The sequence below is a fragment of the Halichondria panicea genome, chromosome 12 (assembly GCF_963675165.1).
Source record: "Halichondria panicea chromosome 12, odHalPani1.1, whole genome shotgun sequence".
Taxonomy (NCBI): domain Eukaryota; kingdom Metazoa; phylum Porifera; class Demospongiae; order Suberitida; family Halichondriidae; genus Halichondria; species Halichondria panicea.
The window spans coordinates 4950815-4966526 of record NC_087388.1 but is presented as its reverse complement, the minus strand read 5'-3'; the positions used below and the strand labels follow the sequence as shown (position 1 = coordinate 4966526).

Genomic DNA, 15712 nt, shown 5'->3' with positions numbered 1-15712 from the left:
TATAGCTAATTCTAGTTGGTTCTATAAGATCCACATGCAGTCCCAAATGTTCCCGATATATTACTTTTTAAGCCATGTACTTCCTATATGTATGTACAAACAGATTACGTTTGCAAGTTTGTCGCCCTAACAATTCCTTTGCTTTACGATTTGTTAACCATTGCTACAAAATTGGCTCAACTGATTTTCGATACTCTTCTGGTGTTTCTGATCGAATGTCAGGGACAATTTTGACTTAAGTTTTCGTGGGTAATCGCAGTGCTTTAGCTGTAATGCAAGAATTGATAACCGTTCATCCTTAAATAGGATGGTATTACACTGTACATAAACTAATACATACATGCAGCTATTTACAATTTGCACAAATCAAGGAAAGCAACTTGGATTATAATAATAGCTATACACACATAATTATCGGCAAAGTAACTGTTTTTTTCTTCTGCTTGAGCACCAAAACACAATTGTTTCACGGGAGAGCTGAAAGTTAGGATTAAAATCACTAATAATTACATGACTTCACGGTAAAATTTAATAGTCTCCAAAAAAAGACAGTTCTTGTCTACTAAAGGAAGTGTCTCTCAAAGTTGTACTAATCTGGCTAAAGTCCCAATAAATATAGCATAGTCACAAATGACACATGACAAATATGAATTTCTGTTAGCTCGATCCCTATAAGTTAATATTTGGTCATAATTATATGCACTGAGTATATATATATGTACATACAATAATTACCCTCACATGTGGATTCAGAGGAGCTGGGATGGCTTTTTCGGTACCTCAGTTGTGTAAGACGTTGAGGATTCTCTCTGTGTATAGTGAAATATTACAGCTCATGCATGCACATCAGAATGTCATTAAGAGAAGAACATGTATTTCTTACCTCTGAACTAAGGTGATAGTAGTTACTGCTGAGGTTCTAAGAACTGGATTGCACGCATTCTCATTCTCGATAGCAGTTAGTATAGCACTGTTCGTCAGCACTGGCATATGGAAGCAAGATAATTAATATTGAGATATACATGAAAATCCACAGTGATTAAATGATGCAAGTTTCAGTGGCCCATCATAAAATTAATTAGAAGTATAACATACTGTCGCTTTTTTTCACATAACGCTTGTTATCTTCTTGGATCAGAGTGCGCTGTGCCGCTGTGATGCTGCCAATAGCAACCAATTCTTCCGGATTAGGCAAGATGCCCTGTGGAAGTGCATATTATTCCATGATGAGCAACAATAGTTGCTCATCATAATTATGCAATGCAATACTTACACGAAATTATCAGTGTACAAAGAACTCACCCTTGGATCAATAGCGAAGTGTTGGAAGTAGGCATAAGGTCCAACAATCCACATTGGCCCTGTATATATATAATGAGTAAAACAAAACGTGACATTAACAGTTAGTATAGTTAGTGAGCTGACAGCTATAGACTTACCAGGCCCTCTGAAGATTCTACTCTGCCCCCGAAAATATACTATTCTACTACCGTTACTATGAAAAACGGCCAGATAAATGATGCCATCAATTGACCTGCAAAATAAGATTGTTAATAGAATGTATAATATTATATGTTGAAAATAGGTTCCCTCACTCTCTGAATTTCATCATTCCGTCCTCTACCATAAAGGACAGTTTCCCCTCGTTGTAAAGCACACGAACCCCGAACGAAACATTGATTCGTTCAAACCGTATGGCCCCGACCCCTCTTTGACGATAAAGCATATCATGACGCTGTCTCATCCAGGTTCTGTGCTGTGTACATGATATGAGCAAACCAAAAGTATTTTTATTGTATATATAGATCCAGCAATCAAGAGTCACACACACGTTCAACCTCCAATAATTTAGGAGGCATTTTAAGAACTGATTCACAAGCAATTGTCAATGAACTGCATATAATTATATTGACTTGACATATACACTATATGCAACTCACAAATTCATCAAGGTCCGCCCTTCTGCGCTCTAGATTGTCTTGCCCCGGGTGGTTGTTTTGAGTGCACCCTGCATGTGCATGAGACATAATTTAATAGCCAAACTAGTTATTGAATATACTGTTCTAATAAGGAAAATTGACTTATAATATATGCTGCACACAGGTATTGACTATAGTGAAATGCTGTGTATATACCCAAAATTGACCGCCGTATACTGCTGCATGCATATATACATGCTGGTACACATGCATGTTCATAATTATGCAGGTTGAAACACATGCATGCATGCTATAATAATTATGGAGCTTGGAGACTTTGCCAAGGGCCAATAATTACCTATAGCTGTATACATTCAGCGGTATGACATGATGAGTTTATATACCTAGTTGATTTGCATCTTCAGGATTGAAGCAAATAATAGTGGCTTCAAATCCAGGGTATCTGTTCGACACACTGGTTCTGAACAAAATGGTCATCGTACCTATATAAGAAAATGTTAGTACATATATATAAACCATGCCGACACAATCTAATTTTAACAGTGCATGATGCGGACCTTCCTCCAGTTGATTCTGGTTGTCTTGATTTGAAACATATCCGCAACTTTCGGTATAACCATAACCAGGCCTGTTTACCCGAACATAATCACGACACCTATATAGTACATGCATGGACATTCAGGAAGGATATACAAAGCCAATGGACTAGAAGATTGGTTTTCTATAATACTGTATAGCGGGTAACTTTTATACATGCAGACATGCATGCATAAATATCCGTATATCAGTATACAGCTCATGCAGGATAGTGACTTTAATTTGAACCTATATATTGTGCCAGAAAAATTTCGCAGTTTTAATTTCGTATAGGTGCTCTATAATTATTATAGTATTTACTGACACGAAAAAATTCCACCATACGAAAATAACCCGCCCTGTTGCCTTTTAAAACTGTTGCCTTTTAAAACCTCTGAGATCAAAGGAAATGCAGTGCCAGTATAATTATGGCATGCAGGCCTTTTGAAACCTGAGACACCCACCACCCACCAATACTTCAAATCATAACGACGTTTTCGTACATAGCAAAATACTAAGGTGATCAGTTCAAGTCAGCAAGACAACACTGTAACGTTTTGTGTCAGTTGTGTGCTGTATTGACGTCTACATCTTAATTAATTTTCGTCTATAATTATTTTTTATGAGAATAGGCACATTTTTTAAGATTTAAAGAATATAGATGTGAAAATTAAGCATGCATCAGGGCCTATAATTATATACATGCATGCATGTCAGTATCATTCCAGCCATGCTATATACCATGCAGGTATATAGCATGAATGCTAGATATACCTTCATGTGCATAATAATTAAATACTTACACCATCTGATTTTTTCCTGGGTGGAAGCAGTTGGCCCTTTCCAGCTGCATGGTAGTCATGTCAAAGAATGCTAGATGTCCCGCTGGGCAACTGATGTTGTATACAACGTACTTTTGGTTACTATAGCTGCATTAAACCATTCGCAGTGAATTTCATTAAAAAGTAGTCACGACAGCATGGGAGCAAAAAGTTAGTGACATAATTATACCGTATAGCGGGTAATTTTTGTGGGGTAAATATTCGTTATTTTCGTGGGCAAGCTGGCCCTCCACGAAATTTTAACGTACGCGTGGCTTACCGGAACGTATGAATGCAGTGCAGGCAACGGGAAATTTTTACTCACGAAAACCACTGTTTTCGAGTTGAACGAATTTTTTACCTCACGAAAATTACCCGCATACGGTAGCTGGTCACGAGCAAATTAATAGGCCTTCATAATGAAAGACAAGCTCACTTTTTTGGTGTGTTAAGTGTAATTCCTGGGGAGGAAATGAACATTGTGCTGCCATTTCCAGGGATTGGTAGAACCTGATGTCCAAAGTTCAGTATGTCACACTGGGAAAGTCGTCCAAAACTCACAATTTTAGTATTGTAGTTCCCGAACTCACTGCACAATGAAGATCTTATAATGCACAGTGAAGGTACATGACTATTGTATATATAATTTCATATATATTCCTGCCTTTCACAATTAATTGCAATTGCTGTCATTCATTATGATGTATATACACATCCACAAACTTAGGTAACCTATATATATGACTGGGACCAGCAATTATTGCAATTGCTGGTCCCAGTCCTTATAGGTTAACTTATATGCCTCATTATATATACCCTCACTTTGCAGAAGGCATTTTTGTTCTAGGATGTCTTGGTGTGCACGGAAACTCGTCCACTCTGCTATGCAGACAGTCTGGCGTCGCCTCGACAAGCCTGCATCATCCAGGAACATTGTTGTACAATGCATGCGAATGTATTGTACAATAAAATTGTACAAAAACTGTCATGTAGCTATTACATTGAACAAGAGTACCATGGAAACAATTAATCATGAGGACATGTTCGTAATGCACATGAACAGTCTTGCAGTAGCTATATGAACTCACCGAGTGTGAGACTCAATCACAAACAGCAGGCAGAGAAAGGAGAACGTGATCCTCAGCATGATATGAAGCATATTTATCTATATTACTCATGCAACGCATACACACGTCCAGGCTATATAATTATTAATAGCTATAGGTAAGCATGCACCTTCCTCACGCAGAAGACTGCTGACTTATATAGCTATTCAAGCAAAGCCATATAAATATAGATCTACCTATACCTGCCAGAACTAGCTTCTACTATTACATTGGGTTACTCCCTCAGAATTAGGTGTTGTGCCCTAAAAAGCCTACGACAGATGCTTAAAACTGCAGCTTAAAGGGAAAGTATAAACTGGCTTCCTCCATGGTAATACTACGATACCAAATCAAAGCTACCAGTATACAGTCGTTATTGTTGTCAAACAGTTAAAGCACCACACCTACACAAAGTCCATGATCAAGAACAATAATTATTACCAACACTTTATTTGAGAATCCCCCCCTCCCCCCCACGGAAGTTCTATGGTCAATTATGGCTTCAATTTATACTTGTCACAATTACGGAGTTGAGAGTTAAGTCTTCCTTATATAGAACTGCATGTGCATGTATTGATCTTCCATATATGCATGTATAATTATAAGTATATCGAGCAATGTCATGCGCATCATCATGGAGCAGCTGAAACGATTGCTCAAGCTATATCACTCTCGTCTTTGCGACACACCACCGTGCCCGTGACCCTAGGCATTCGCAACAAGGGTGCATGGACATACCACGCAACTCACAACTTTAGGGGTTTCAGAACCTTCTTGCTCCTAAACCCTAAAACCATGCAATTGTTGTAAATGGGACATTCCATGCCAACTCAACACAAAAAAATGAGCACCCCTTCCGATTTCAACGAAACTTGGCATATACATACCTTACCATAAGTTATATAACCACACCTAATTTTAGCCCCATATGTTGTATGGCTTCTTAGTTACGAGCCCTTGAAAATTCACCAAAATTTACAAATTCCAGTGACCCACCTACGCTTCTTAGAGCATAACTTCTTCCATGATTAATTATGGCAGATAAAAACTGTACCACCGCACTCCTTGTGATATGGCCTTTCAGGTGACGTGCTTGAAGGGGGCGGGCACTCGTTAAAGGGTCAAAGGTCATCACTGTAACCTTTAATTAAGCATTACACAAAAATGGCGTCTTTATTTTTTCCTTTTTTTACCAGACTGGTCTTTAGGTACTATTTCCCACCTTGTATAAGTTTTGTGATGGGATCTTTATCGGATCAGAAGATACGGACTTTGCAATACAAGTTGGTGCAGTTATTGACATGTCTGTAGGCCATTCCATACGAATTCAACATTACCTAAACGGGTGACTTGTCAGAAATTTCATACATAGATAGAGTATATGGTGAGGTAATAACACACGTAGGAATTTAGGGTTATTGGCTTCTGAGGTATGGCCACCTGAATATTGTCGTTTTCCCAGACAGTTTCACTCACTTAGTTGTACGTAAAGAGAAATAACTTATGATCAGAGTGTTTCCAAGATGTGTCACTAATATCAACTTGTAGCTTATGTAACGGGGTTTCGTATGGTATGTTGTACGGCTTCTATTAATTAATTTACTGATTATGGGATACATGTTAAAATTTGATTTAGATTTTTCTTTGAAACAACCAATGGAAAAAATTTTTTCCTGATGATATATAATGTTCAACTACAATTACCCTCTTTGTAGAAAAAATTTGGTGGTGGGAACATAATGGGTTTTGGAGATATGTGTAATTATGTAGTTAACACCTTATAGACAAGACTATACTCATTTTTGAGTATACACATAATAATTATTATCTCCAAAACCCATTATGATCCCATCACCAAATTTTTTCACAAAGAGGGTAATGGGTGCATGGAAAAGATAGTCTCGAATACCCGCCTCATAGGTTGAGGCGGGTATTCGAGACTATGGAAAAGAAGGAAACGGAAAACAGAAACGGAAGGCGGAAAGCGGAAACGGAAAACGGAAACGGAAAACGGAAATATCTCAGCTGTGTAAAGTTAACGACCATTACCATTCTGTGTTTTTTTACATGAATTGAATATGGATAGTAGAGAGCTGAGTTGTAGGAAGCCTATCTAATCTATCTAGCTTCAAGGAGCTTCAAGGAGCAATAAGATAGGTAGCTTGAGACAAGGGGGTGCTCCAGAGCATGCTTCCTACGCCCCTGGTCCATCAGAGTGAATGAAGTGAACCTGTTTGACTGATCAGTATGAAAGTTGAGTACATGGAAAAGCAATAGGAGGCCAGAATCTGAGAACTGAATACATCCAGCTTTTGCAAGTAACAGATGACATCAGGCAAGATTGTATGGAGAACTAAGACCCTTGCAAAACATGGACTGTGCTGCAACATTGCAAGGCAACTTGATGGCTGAACCTTACACAAGATTGTAATTATGTTGGAGAGTAAGGACCCTGAGATACAGCTGCAATGGCTGAACCTAGCCATCTAAACAGTACTGCATGGTAACCTTGTACTTGTCCGGTTTTCGGTTTTTACTTCACTTGCTTCATGTTCACTCTCATGTTTATTTATTGATTTAAATTGAAAATTTAAAACACAGAACGGTAATTAAACTGATGAGAGTGAAGTGAACATGAAAGCATAAAAGTACTTAATGAAGCACCACCCCCTTGACGTTGTCTCAAGCTACCTTACCTAGTTGCTCCTTGAATGTCATAGCTAGATGGATAGGCTTCCCCACAGCACCCCTTTACAAATATATCTTCTGCTATCAACTTTCACTACTGCAAAAAAACACAGAATGGTAATGGTCGTTAACTTTACACAGCTGAGATATTTCCGTTTTCCGTTTCCACTTTCCGCCTTCCGTTTCCGTTTTCCGTTTCCTTCTTTTCCATGCACCCGAGGGTAATTGTACTTGAACATTAAAATATCAGGGAAAAAATTTTGAATTTGTTGTTTCAAAGAAAAATTTAAATCAAATTTTAACATGTATCCCATAATCAGTAAATTAATTAATAGAAGCCGTACAACATACCATACGAAACCCCGTTACATAAGCTACAAGTTGATATTAGTGAGCATCTTTTGTGTACTCACTGTGTGCATTTTCATTCCAAATATATTTGCCGACCACAAATACAATGAAAATTTGACGCATGCGCAGACAACTAGTACCAGGCCCAGTTGTTCGCCTAACCGTTATATAAAAGCGAAAACTCGGCCTGGGATCGAGGCTAGGAATGTCCCAAATCATAACCAAGTTTCCACGAGTGTCTCCCTAAAATAACTTCTAAAACGCACTTAATGTCGTCCTAGATCGAATTTCAGGGATTAAGTCATCCTGATCAGGGTATTTCCGGTTTGTTACTCTAACGCGAGAATGGATAACCGCTTCGTTACACTTGATGATAATATACATTTGTGAGAACCACAAGCTCACTGAATTGTACTTCGTAGCGTATGGAAGTATATATCAAGCGATATTCTGTTTCCATAATTAGAATTTGAAAACTGTGGCAGTGCGCATGGGAAAGGTGACTGCATGTGCATATATAATTATGATAAAGTGTGGAAAAAAACATGCATGGGCATGCATATCTGGCCCTGCAAAACCTGTGATGATTAGTAAAACCAGTAGGTTTTACACAGGATTGACAGTGGGTTTGCCTGTGTTTAGCTAGACTGGAAACCACGCCCCTTTCTTTAGGGAAAGAGACTGGCCAGGTGACTATCAACGACTTGTCTTCATTGCGTACTGAATTTTGCGGAAGTGGTTCAGGGAAAAGGGTGTGGTCACCAGTGTTGCGGTTTAGATCTACTGTAGCTAAGTACATACATACAGTAGTCTGTACAGTACTCTAGCAAGCTAGCTAGCTCAGCCACCTATTTCAATCACAAGTCAACTGCTGCAAAACTATGTCCAAGTCTGGAGCTAGCTGTCACCTGGATGTACCTAGTTCTTGTCCTGTCTGTGGCAATGACACCGCTGTAATAGAAACTCAAATGTTGCTGGCAATAGGGCCAGCAAAGGGACTTTCCATAAACCAGTTGGCAGAGAGACAAATATATCTCTGCATCTCTGCTACTTCTGTCTGTTATTTTTGCAGTGGCCTTGTAGCCAGCCAGGTTATAGCAACTTTAGAATTGCTTCATTGGAGAAGTACTGATAGACAACTTATATCCAAACAGCTAGCTAAGTAGACATAAAATTTATACTGCAACTGTACAGCTAAAAATATTAATACTCACATATAATAGCTTAGTGTGCAATGTTGTGGTTTAGATATCTCCCACGCATTCATGCACACACTACATTCCAAGCATTCCGTTGGGACAAGTCGTTGATAGTCACCTGGCCAGTCTCTTTCCCTAAAGAAAGGGGCGTGGTTTCCAGTCTAGTGTTTAGCAAGATTTCAATTATTTTGACTCATGTTCAAACTGTTCTATCTCTGCAGGGAAAGGCCACATCAAGGAACTGGCTAGACAGATAGTTTATTTAGCCTTTTCTCTCTTTGTATCTCTCATTTCATAATCCATGAACATTTTAATGAATGAATATTGTCATTTTAAAAATTGCACTATTTCGACCTTTCACCGCTCTTTGTCTGACTGACTAAGTAAGTAAGTGAGTAAGTAAGTTTCTTGCCCAGCATTTGCTCCAAGTACAGCCATCTCCAGGACATTCTGCACAGGGTTTCCAAACGACTGCAACCTGGATTACAAAGCGCTTCTTCAGATTTGCGATTGCTTCCACGAGGCAGATGACCTCTCAGTCTCTATTTCTCTTATACCTAGACAATTCCGCCATCTTTAATGACTCAGCAATATTATTGCCAATTAATAATAGCATAGATAATAGAGATCTCTTTTCAAAAGAAGCCAGCGAGGCACATAAAGTTTGCCTTCAGTCTCTAATGACCGTGCAACACCAGCTAAAAGTTTACATAGAACTCATTTGTCAATTTTTGTGCCAGCTCAGCAAAAAAAGTGGTGCACGTGATCGTGTCCAACCTCCTCTGGCCTAAAACAGTGCAGCAGTGCATTTCCAGCCTGAGGTGCATGTTGCTTTTCTTCACACTGTTCAGCTCTAGCTCCCTTTCTCTGACAGGCATGCTATATGCACTGGCTAGATATCATGCTCTTAAAATGGCTGTCATTTAATACTGATTCGCAAATTCAACATATCAAGCAATAATTATTACTCATTACTATAATTATTAGTCCAGAGATATTCGAGAAGATATCTGATTAGTCTTGTCTTCTCTTCTTGAACTTCTGTACTGCCTCTTGACGTTCCACTTATGCATGTCATGATACGTAAACTGTACTGAAAAAGAAAGGGAATCCGACTAGAAAAACATTTGCAATGTGAAAAATTGCTAGGATTGACCAGGGGAACCACAAAAAAGCGTGGGAACAAGAAATCAGACGAGAGCATAACTCCAATCCGTTACAACGTCATAAACATGTACAATACATAGTATATTAAATAATAGACTGTGTTCCAGATCCATCTATCAGCTTCCATCCACCACATCATTCCATGCAGGTTACCAGTACGGTCCATGCATGTTACTACGCATGGATAGACTGTGTGTACCTGTGCTCATGATCAACACTGCATGTATTAGGAACATCAATTCATCACAAATCATCATGATTATGTGCCCGCACATTCCAAAATGGATGTATAATAAATATACATGTATAGGGATTGGTCATCACCCCACCAGTACGTGATATAATTATTGGAACATGGAAAACATGGGAAAACTACCAGTACATGTGATTGACGTTGTAACGGATTGGAGTTATGCTCTCGTCTGATTTCTTGTTCCCACGCTTTTTTGTGGTTCCCCTGGTCAATCCTAGCAATTTTTCACATTGCAAATGTTTTTCTAGTCGGATATAAACAGTCATTGCCTTCAATATAGGGTGTATAAGTCACTAAATGAATGTTTCCTAGAAATTACACACACGCACATAATTATATGCACTCTACACAACAACATGCACCACCACAATTTATTGCTAAATTGCATGTGCAAACATTTATAAAGCAAAAACTCGGCCTGGGATCAACCTAACCAGGGAGAGCATGTTAATGTTATGAGAATCTTTCACAGATGCTATACTGATAATTACTGTTGTGTCATGCATGCAGTTACACACTTTATACACACAGGCTGATTGTGTTAACCTGTATATAGGTATACCTGTTGCATATAATGTACGAACTGAAAATTTCCTACATTTAATAAAATAATCAACAGACTAATTCACAAATTAAACAAAACAGAGGTATACCCAAATTGTAATTGATTGGGTAATGAAAACCAAAATCAGTATACTCCTGTTACGTAAACTATTGTGACTACATCAAACACAAATCTATTGTTTTGTGTCTGTAGCACATGTGCATGAAGTGAGCTTTTCTTGGCTTTTTGGCGGTGCCTCACTTCTGAGCAGTCATCGTAAGTATTATAATATAGGACCTGCATGTGAGAGAGGAGGTCAGGTTAGGGTTTCATACATATAGGGCACCCTGGGATTTCCCCTGATGTCACACCAAATTGTGGTGTTTTACAGTGAAGGAATACAGTATAGCTCGAAATGTTCGAGGCACTTATACTTTGTGGATTGGCCTCTAAAAGCATTTCGTTACACAGAATGACGACCGTCGTCATTTTCTCTCTCTACAAAAAATGTTGCTAAAAATCCTGACAGGACTATAATTATACAACAACAAATGGAATGTGTAGGCCTTGGTGGATTAGTGCATAAGGAAGCCTAGCTAAGCTGCAGTAACAAGCCTTGGCTATACAATAACTTGAATAACATGACGAGCCCTAGATACAGGAGCTTGTATATACAGCTGCAAGCACTATCTAAAAATAATACACACGGTGAGTGCGAGATAGCAACCATTAAAGAAAAAACACACGATCGATCGATACACACTGACTCTGTGAATTTCATTAAAACTCAGCCCCAAATGTGTACACACGGTGAGTGGGAGATATAGTAACCATTAACTCATTAGCCAAACATGCACCCTAACATTCCTCCCACAGCCCACACATCATCTCTTTGTCCTCGGCCAGCATGAGGTCGTATGCACTCAGGGACACACAGAACACAATGGCCGTTCTTCTTCTTGCGACCAATCTCTTTAATGCACATGTTCTTGAGCTTGTTGCAGTTATCCGTCTGAAATCTCACTGTATGTGTGTGGGGAAGGGGGAAGGGGAATTATAAACGGCTTCAATGAATTTTGACATTCCAAATCAAAGGACTATATTACTAAAATGTTTTGCAAGCATCAAACTATATGCGAAATTGATCGCTTTGCATAATAAGTATAATTATATACAGGTACATGGATGACATCACGATCCTTGCCAGAACGCAATCATTATTCATTCACAGAGGTTTTTCATGTGCAAAACACAGTACGAAAAAGCATTACTCCTAAAATTATTATGAGCAACAATGTAAACAATTTCTGATTGCTAAATCGTAGCAAATAGGCCTTTCCAGATAACGCAGCAAGGAATTTTGCTTTATCTGGAAAGGCCTATTACTGATAGCTCTCAATTTTATACAGAGCTAAAAACATAACTGTTCCTCCACAAAAATTAGTTATAAGTTAGACAGACATAATGAGGGGCCTGTCTAAAGAGGGTGGAGGGTTGCTATAGCATCACTGAGAAACATACGCAACACTGAGGTAGCTGGTATGTATGGAAAGGACGCCACTAACATAATATAACGTCTAGTGCATTTATAACATCTTCAAACAGCCATTAGTTGTGTTTGGATAGACCATTTTCAATGATTTGCGATTTTCTGAAAGCTTAGAAAAAGCTCTTTCAGAAGGCACACGTGGTCAGCCAGCACTTATCCACACTTCCAAGCCATGCATTTTTGTCAAAACTGATTCATTTATTTCAATGCCACTCTCAACTATTGACTATTGCACTTATACGTGGAATCTCCACCGGTTACATCATCATTATTACAAAACGGCTGCGAAAGACACGAAAATGTGTCAGGCATATATTTCTTTGAGTTAAGATCTTCACGTTTTCCACGAGCTTACTGAGAGACCAGTTTCTGGCTAAAGCCCCGGGCAGTGTCTCAGTGTCTCCATCAGGTTCCTTGTTCTCTTTACTGCACACGTTCTTGAGCTTGTTACAGTTATATCCATCTGAAATCTCACTGTATGTGTGTGGGGGGGAGGGAGAGGGTGAGTGAACCGTTTCAAAAAACTTGACCTTCGCCATTCCAAAACAGATTATGTTAATTTTAAATCGATAAGGACAATTTTCTGGGCATTAAATCGTTGGAATTATGCTCCAATAACACAGAGCTACAACATAGCTGTTCCCTCCACAAAAATTAATTATGTTGGACAGGCATGAGTGCTTGTCTAAAGAGGGTGAGGGTTGCTATAGCATCACTGAGAAACATACGCAACACTAGAGTAGCTGGCATGTATGGAAAGGATGCAGGATCATAGTATTATAATAGTACATTTGTAGTATTTTCAAACAGACATAACTGCCATAACTTGTGTTTGGATGGACCAACATTTCAATGCATAGGCTATTATTTCTGCTGAATCACTCGCGTAAAGCGTTTGAAATAGATCATGAAATGACCTGCCCCATGGGAGGATACCTCACCTTACGCCACAATGAAATCAGAGACATGACGGCACAATTGCTCACCGAAGTATGCCCAAACGTGGCCACAGAACCTCACCTTCAACCACTCACAGGTGAATCCTTCCGCTTAGCCTCAACAAAGATAAATGGCGGTGCAAGACTCGATATACGTGCAAGAAGCTTCTGGATCGCAGGACAGGACACTTTTTTCGACGTAAGAGTGTTCCACCCAAACGCTCCAAGCAACAGATCGAGAAGGCTCTCTGCAGTCTATAAAAGGCATGAAGACGAGAAAAAACGAACTTATGGCCAAAGAATTCTAGAAATCGAACCATGGTGTGTTCACCCCGCTGGTGATGTCAACCTCCGGAGGCATGGGTAGAGAAGCACAGACTTTCACAAAAGACTTGCAGATAAGCTAGCTCAAAAAAAAAGAAATGCAATACAGCATACTAATGGGCTGGCTAAGATGCAAACTCTCCTTTGCTATCCTGAGAAGTGCAGTAAATAAATGTGTATTAGGGGAAGTCGATCCTCAAAGAACCACCCAATCAAAGACAACATGGACATAAACCTAGCCTGCTCTGAGGGCAATATTCCCCAGGCCAGCAGCGGCGAAGAATAAACTTTTTAAACTAGTACTGTATCATCTATGGTAAAACATTATGACACGTGTCCAACCTCCTCTGATACGCGAGTGACTCAGCAGAAATAATTGCTGCATGGACATACAAGCGTTTTGCAACTCCAACTTAACTTTGGGGGTTTAGTTATTGTCCTTACATAATTACTATGTGACTCTCAGCATATCCCCCTACAGAATAAACGGTAGGTTGTGTCTTATGATTGATTTTGTTGTCTACATGTTCTCACCGTTTATCAGACACTATAGCACATTTTCAGCTCTTGAAGACTTAGTAATTGATATTTTTATCAATTCTTTTTTTGCATACATTCATAGTAACACATGCTTGATCAGATGGTGCAAAAGAAAAATTTTTATCACTGCTTGTTTCCTTAGAATGAGTGTAGCATTGTGTCTGAATAATTATAGATGCCTTACTCTAGTAGACATCCGCACACGCTTTTAAAACCTTGGGGTTGATGTTATTATTGAGAAACAAAATTATTATAATAGAGACAATGTTATTTAACAGTCAAAAATGCTACTTCATGCATGCATGGAAAGTGGATATATATAGATCCTTTACAAACAATGCGGTCAAATTTAATGATTTTTCAGTAATCAATGTAGCTATATAGCTACAATACAGTTGTTCATTACTAACCAACCTCCATGCACTAAACGGTACAAGAAATCGGATTACAAAAGCTTGACAACCATGGGTCGAGACATATGTTAGTAGGACAGGGGGACTCAAAACACGTGCAACTCTCCTCTTCGGCAAGCTCTTTAGCTTCCCTTAGCTGTCCAATGAACTTCATAAGAGCAATAGCTTTATCAGACTGGTCAGTTTCTTTGTTGTCTTCTTGTTCCTCAGCTTTTTCCACCCCATAGTCGGGATATTGCTCATCCATAGCTTCTTCCATCTGATCATCTTCGTCAACCTTTGCAAGCTTTTTATCTTCCCTTAGCTGTCCAATAAACTTCATAAGAGCAATAGCTTTATCATTGTCGTCTTGTTCCTCAGCTTCTTCTACCGCATAGTCCGGATATTGCTCATCCATAGCTTCTTCCATTTGCTCAGTAATTTGTTGTTTTTTAGCTTCCTCAATTTTCTCAGCCAATTTTGAGATGACGTTCTTCAGCACTGCTTCTCCATAATGAGGAGCAGCACTTGCAAGTCCTATCAGGACCATTGACATGAGCAGCATAAGAGTCTTCATCGTGAAATTAATTCTTTGTTAAGGTCTACAGACTTGTAGCATAATACGCTTAAAATACTCGAGTATACGTAGATTATAGTGGGCAATAAACTTTATATAATTATGGCTCCAGTACTAGTAGATTAGATTAGGCCACTCCAAGTGACACTCTGGTTTCTGGTCCTGAAGTTTTTCTAATTGCATGCGGGCGGGCGGCTTTTCTCATTATGTCATTATCAATTTCACCTTATGAATTTCATTATTTTGCAAATGAATATCATTATCACACTATTTTGTACCACATGGACCATTATGCGCATGCGTAGTAGAAATAATGGGATAGAAATCCAATAATGAGATAGAAATCCAAGAATAAAATCTGATGCGGGCGGTGGACCAGAAACCAGAGTATCACTTGGAGTGGCCTTACATGCATTTAGCCACACAGCTATAGTGTGCCAGCTCAGGTTACACTGCATAAGTGCACACAAATGGTCCATGAAGCAATGCAATACATGCATGCATTGAGTCTATATTGAGTATGCAAAGTGCTACATATAAATATATATAGCACCATGCATGTGTATAATTATATAGGTACAAAGACGATAATATGATATGAAGCACAATAAAGAGAGCTATTTGCATGGAGCTAAGATTATAGGTATACCTTTTACGGTATATTAATGCTACATGCATCATAATTATAAGTATATATATAGCACTCATAACAATAAATATTAAGCATGCATTGGAAAAGTAAATAGC

The 15712-nt window shown here is 38.8% G+C and overlaps 3 protein-coding genes across 4 annotated transcripts; all 3 read right to left on the bottom strand.

Annotated features, from left to right (window-relative positions):
* Positions 1-275: 275 nt before the first annotated feature.
* On the bottom strand, positions 276-4902 carry LOC135345265 (uncharacterized). The gene is made up of 15 exons (XM_064542679.1): positions 4557-4902; positions 4426-4525; positions 4160-4252; positions 3774-3926; positions 3320-3445; positions 2498-2595; positions 2324-2422; positions 1941-2008; positions 1596-1756; positions 1440-1534; positions 1303-1361; positions 1096-1201; positions 884-983; positions 742-809; positions 276-477 (listed from the first exon to the last, which is right to left on the bottom strand). The coding sequence occupies exons 2-15, from the start codon at positions 4494-4496 to the stop codon at positions 467-469; spliced, it is 1308 nt and encodes a 435-aa protein (XP_064398749.1). The 5' UTR covers positions 4497-4525; positions 4557-4902; the 3' UTR covers positions 276-466.
* A 5743-nt stretch (positions 4903-10645) lies between these two features.
* Positions 10646-14009, bottom strand: LOC135345300 (uncharacterized). Of its 2 annotated transcripts, XM_064542732.1 has the most exons (4): positions 13991-14009; positions 12550-13931; positions 11529-11668; positions 10646-10942 (listed from the first exon to the last, which is right to left on the bottom strand). In XM_064542732.1, the coding sequence occupies exons 2-4, from the start codon at positions 12731-12733 to the stop codon at positions 10790-10792; spliced, it is 477 nt and encodes a 158-aa protein (XP_064398802.1). In that variant the 5' UTR covers positions 12734-13931; positions 13991-14009; the 3' UTR covers positions 10646-10789. The 2 variants fall into 2 exon arrangements, with proteins under 2 accessions (XP_064398802.1, XP_064398803.1); XM_064542733.1 differs by lacking the exon at positions 13991-14009 and having other exon boundaries at positions 11509-11668; positions 12550-13969.
* A 93-nt stretch (positions 14010-14102) lies between these two features.
* LOC135345298 (uncharacterized) lies at positions 14103-15134 on the bottom strand. The gene has a single exon (XM_064542731.1). The coding sequence runs from the start codon at positions 14963-14965 to the stop codon at positions 14420-14422; it is 546 nt and encodes a 181-aa protein (XP_064398801.1). The 5' UTR covers positions 14966-15134; the 3' UTR covers positions 14103-14419.
* Between the last annotated feature and the right edge of the window lie 578 nt (positions 15135-15712).

Bases quoted from the DNA above. Each gene is read 5' to 3' on its own strand.
- LOC135345265 (XM_064542679.1), bottom strand. From the start codon at position 4,496: ATGCTTCATATCATGCTGAGGATCACGTTCTCCTTTCTCTGCCTGCTG. The intron at 4,253-4,425 runs GTGAGTTCATAT...TGGATGATGCAG, and splicing joins GTGATTGAGTCTCACACTCG to GCTTGTCGAGGCGACGCCAG. The intron at 2,009-2,323 runs GTATATAAACTC...ATGCACATGCAG, and splicing joins TGAAGATGCAAATCAACTAG to GGTGCACTCAAAACAACCAC.
- LOC135345300 (XM_064542732.1), bottom strand. From the start codon at position 12,733: ATGGCGAAGGTCAAGTTTTTTGAAACGGTTCACTCACCCTCTCCCTCC. The intron at 11,669-12,549 runs GTAAGCTCGTGG...ACACACATACAG, and splicing joins AGCCAGAAACTGGTCTCTCA to TGAGATTTCAGACGGATAAC. The intron at 10,943-11,528 runs GTGTGGGCTGTG...TCTCACATGCAG, and splicing joins GCCGAGGACAAAGAGATGAT to GTCCTATATTATAATACTTA.
- LOC135345298 (XM_064542731.1), bottom strand. From the start codon at position 14,965: ATGAAGACTCTTATGCTGCTCATGTCAATGGTCCTGATAGGACTTGCA.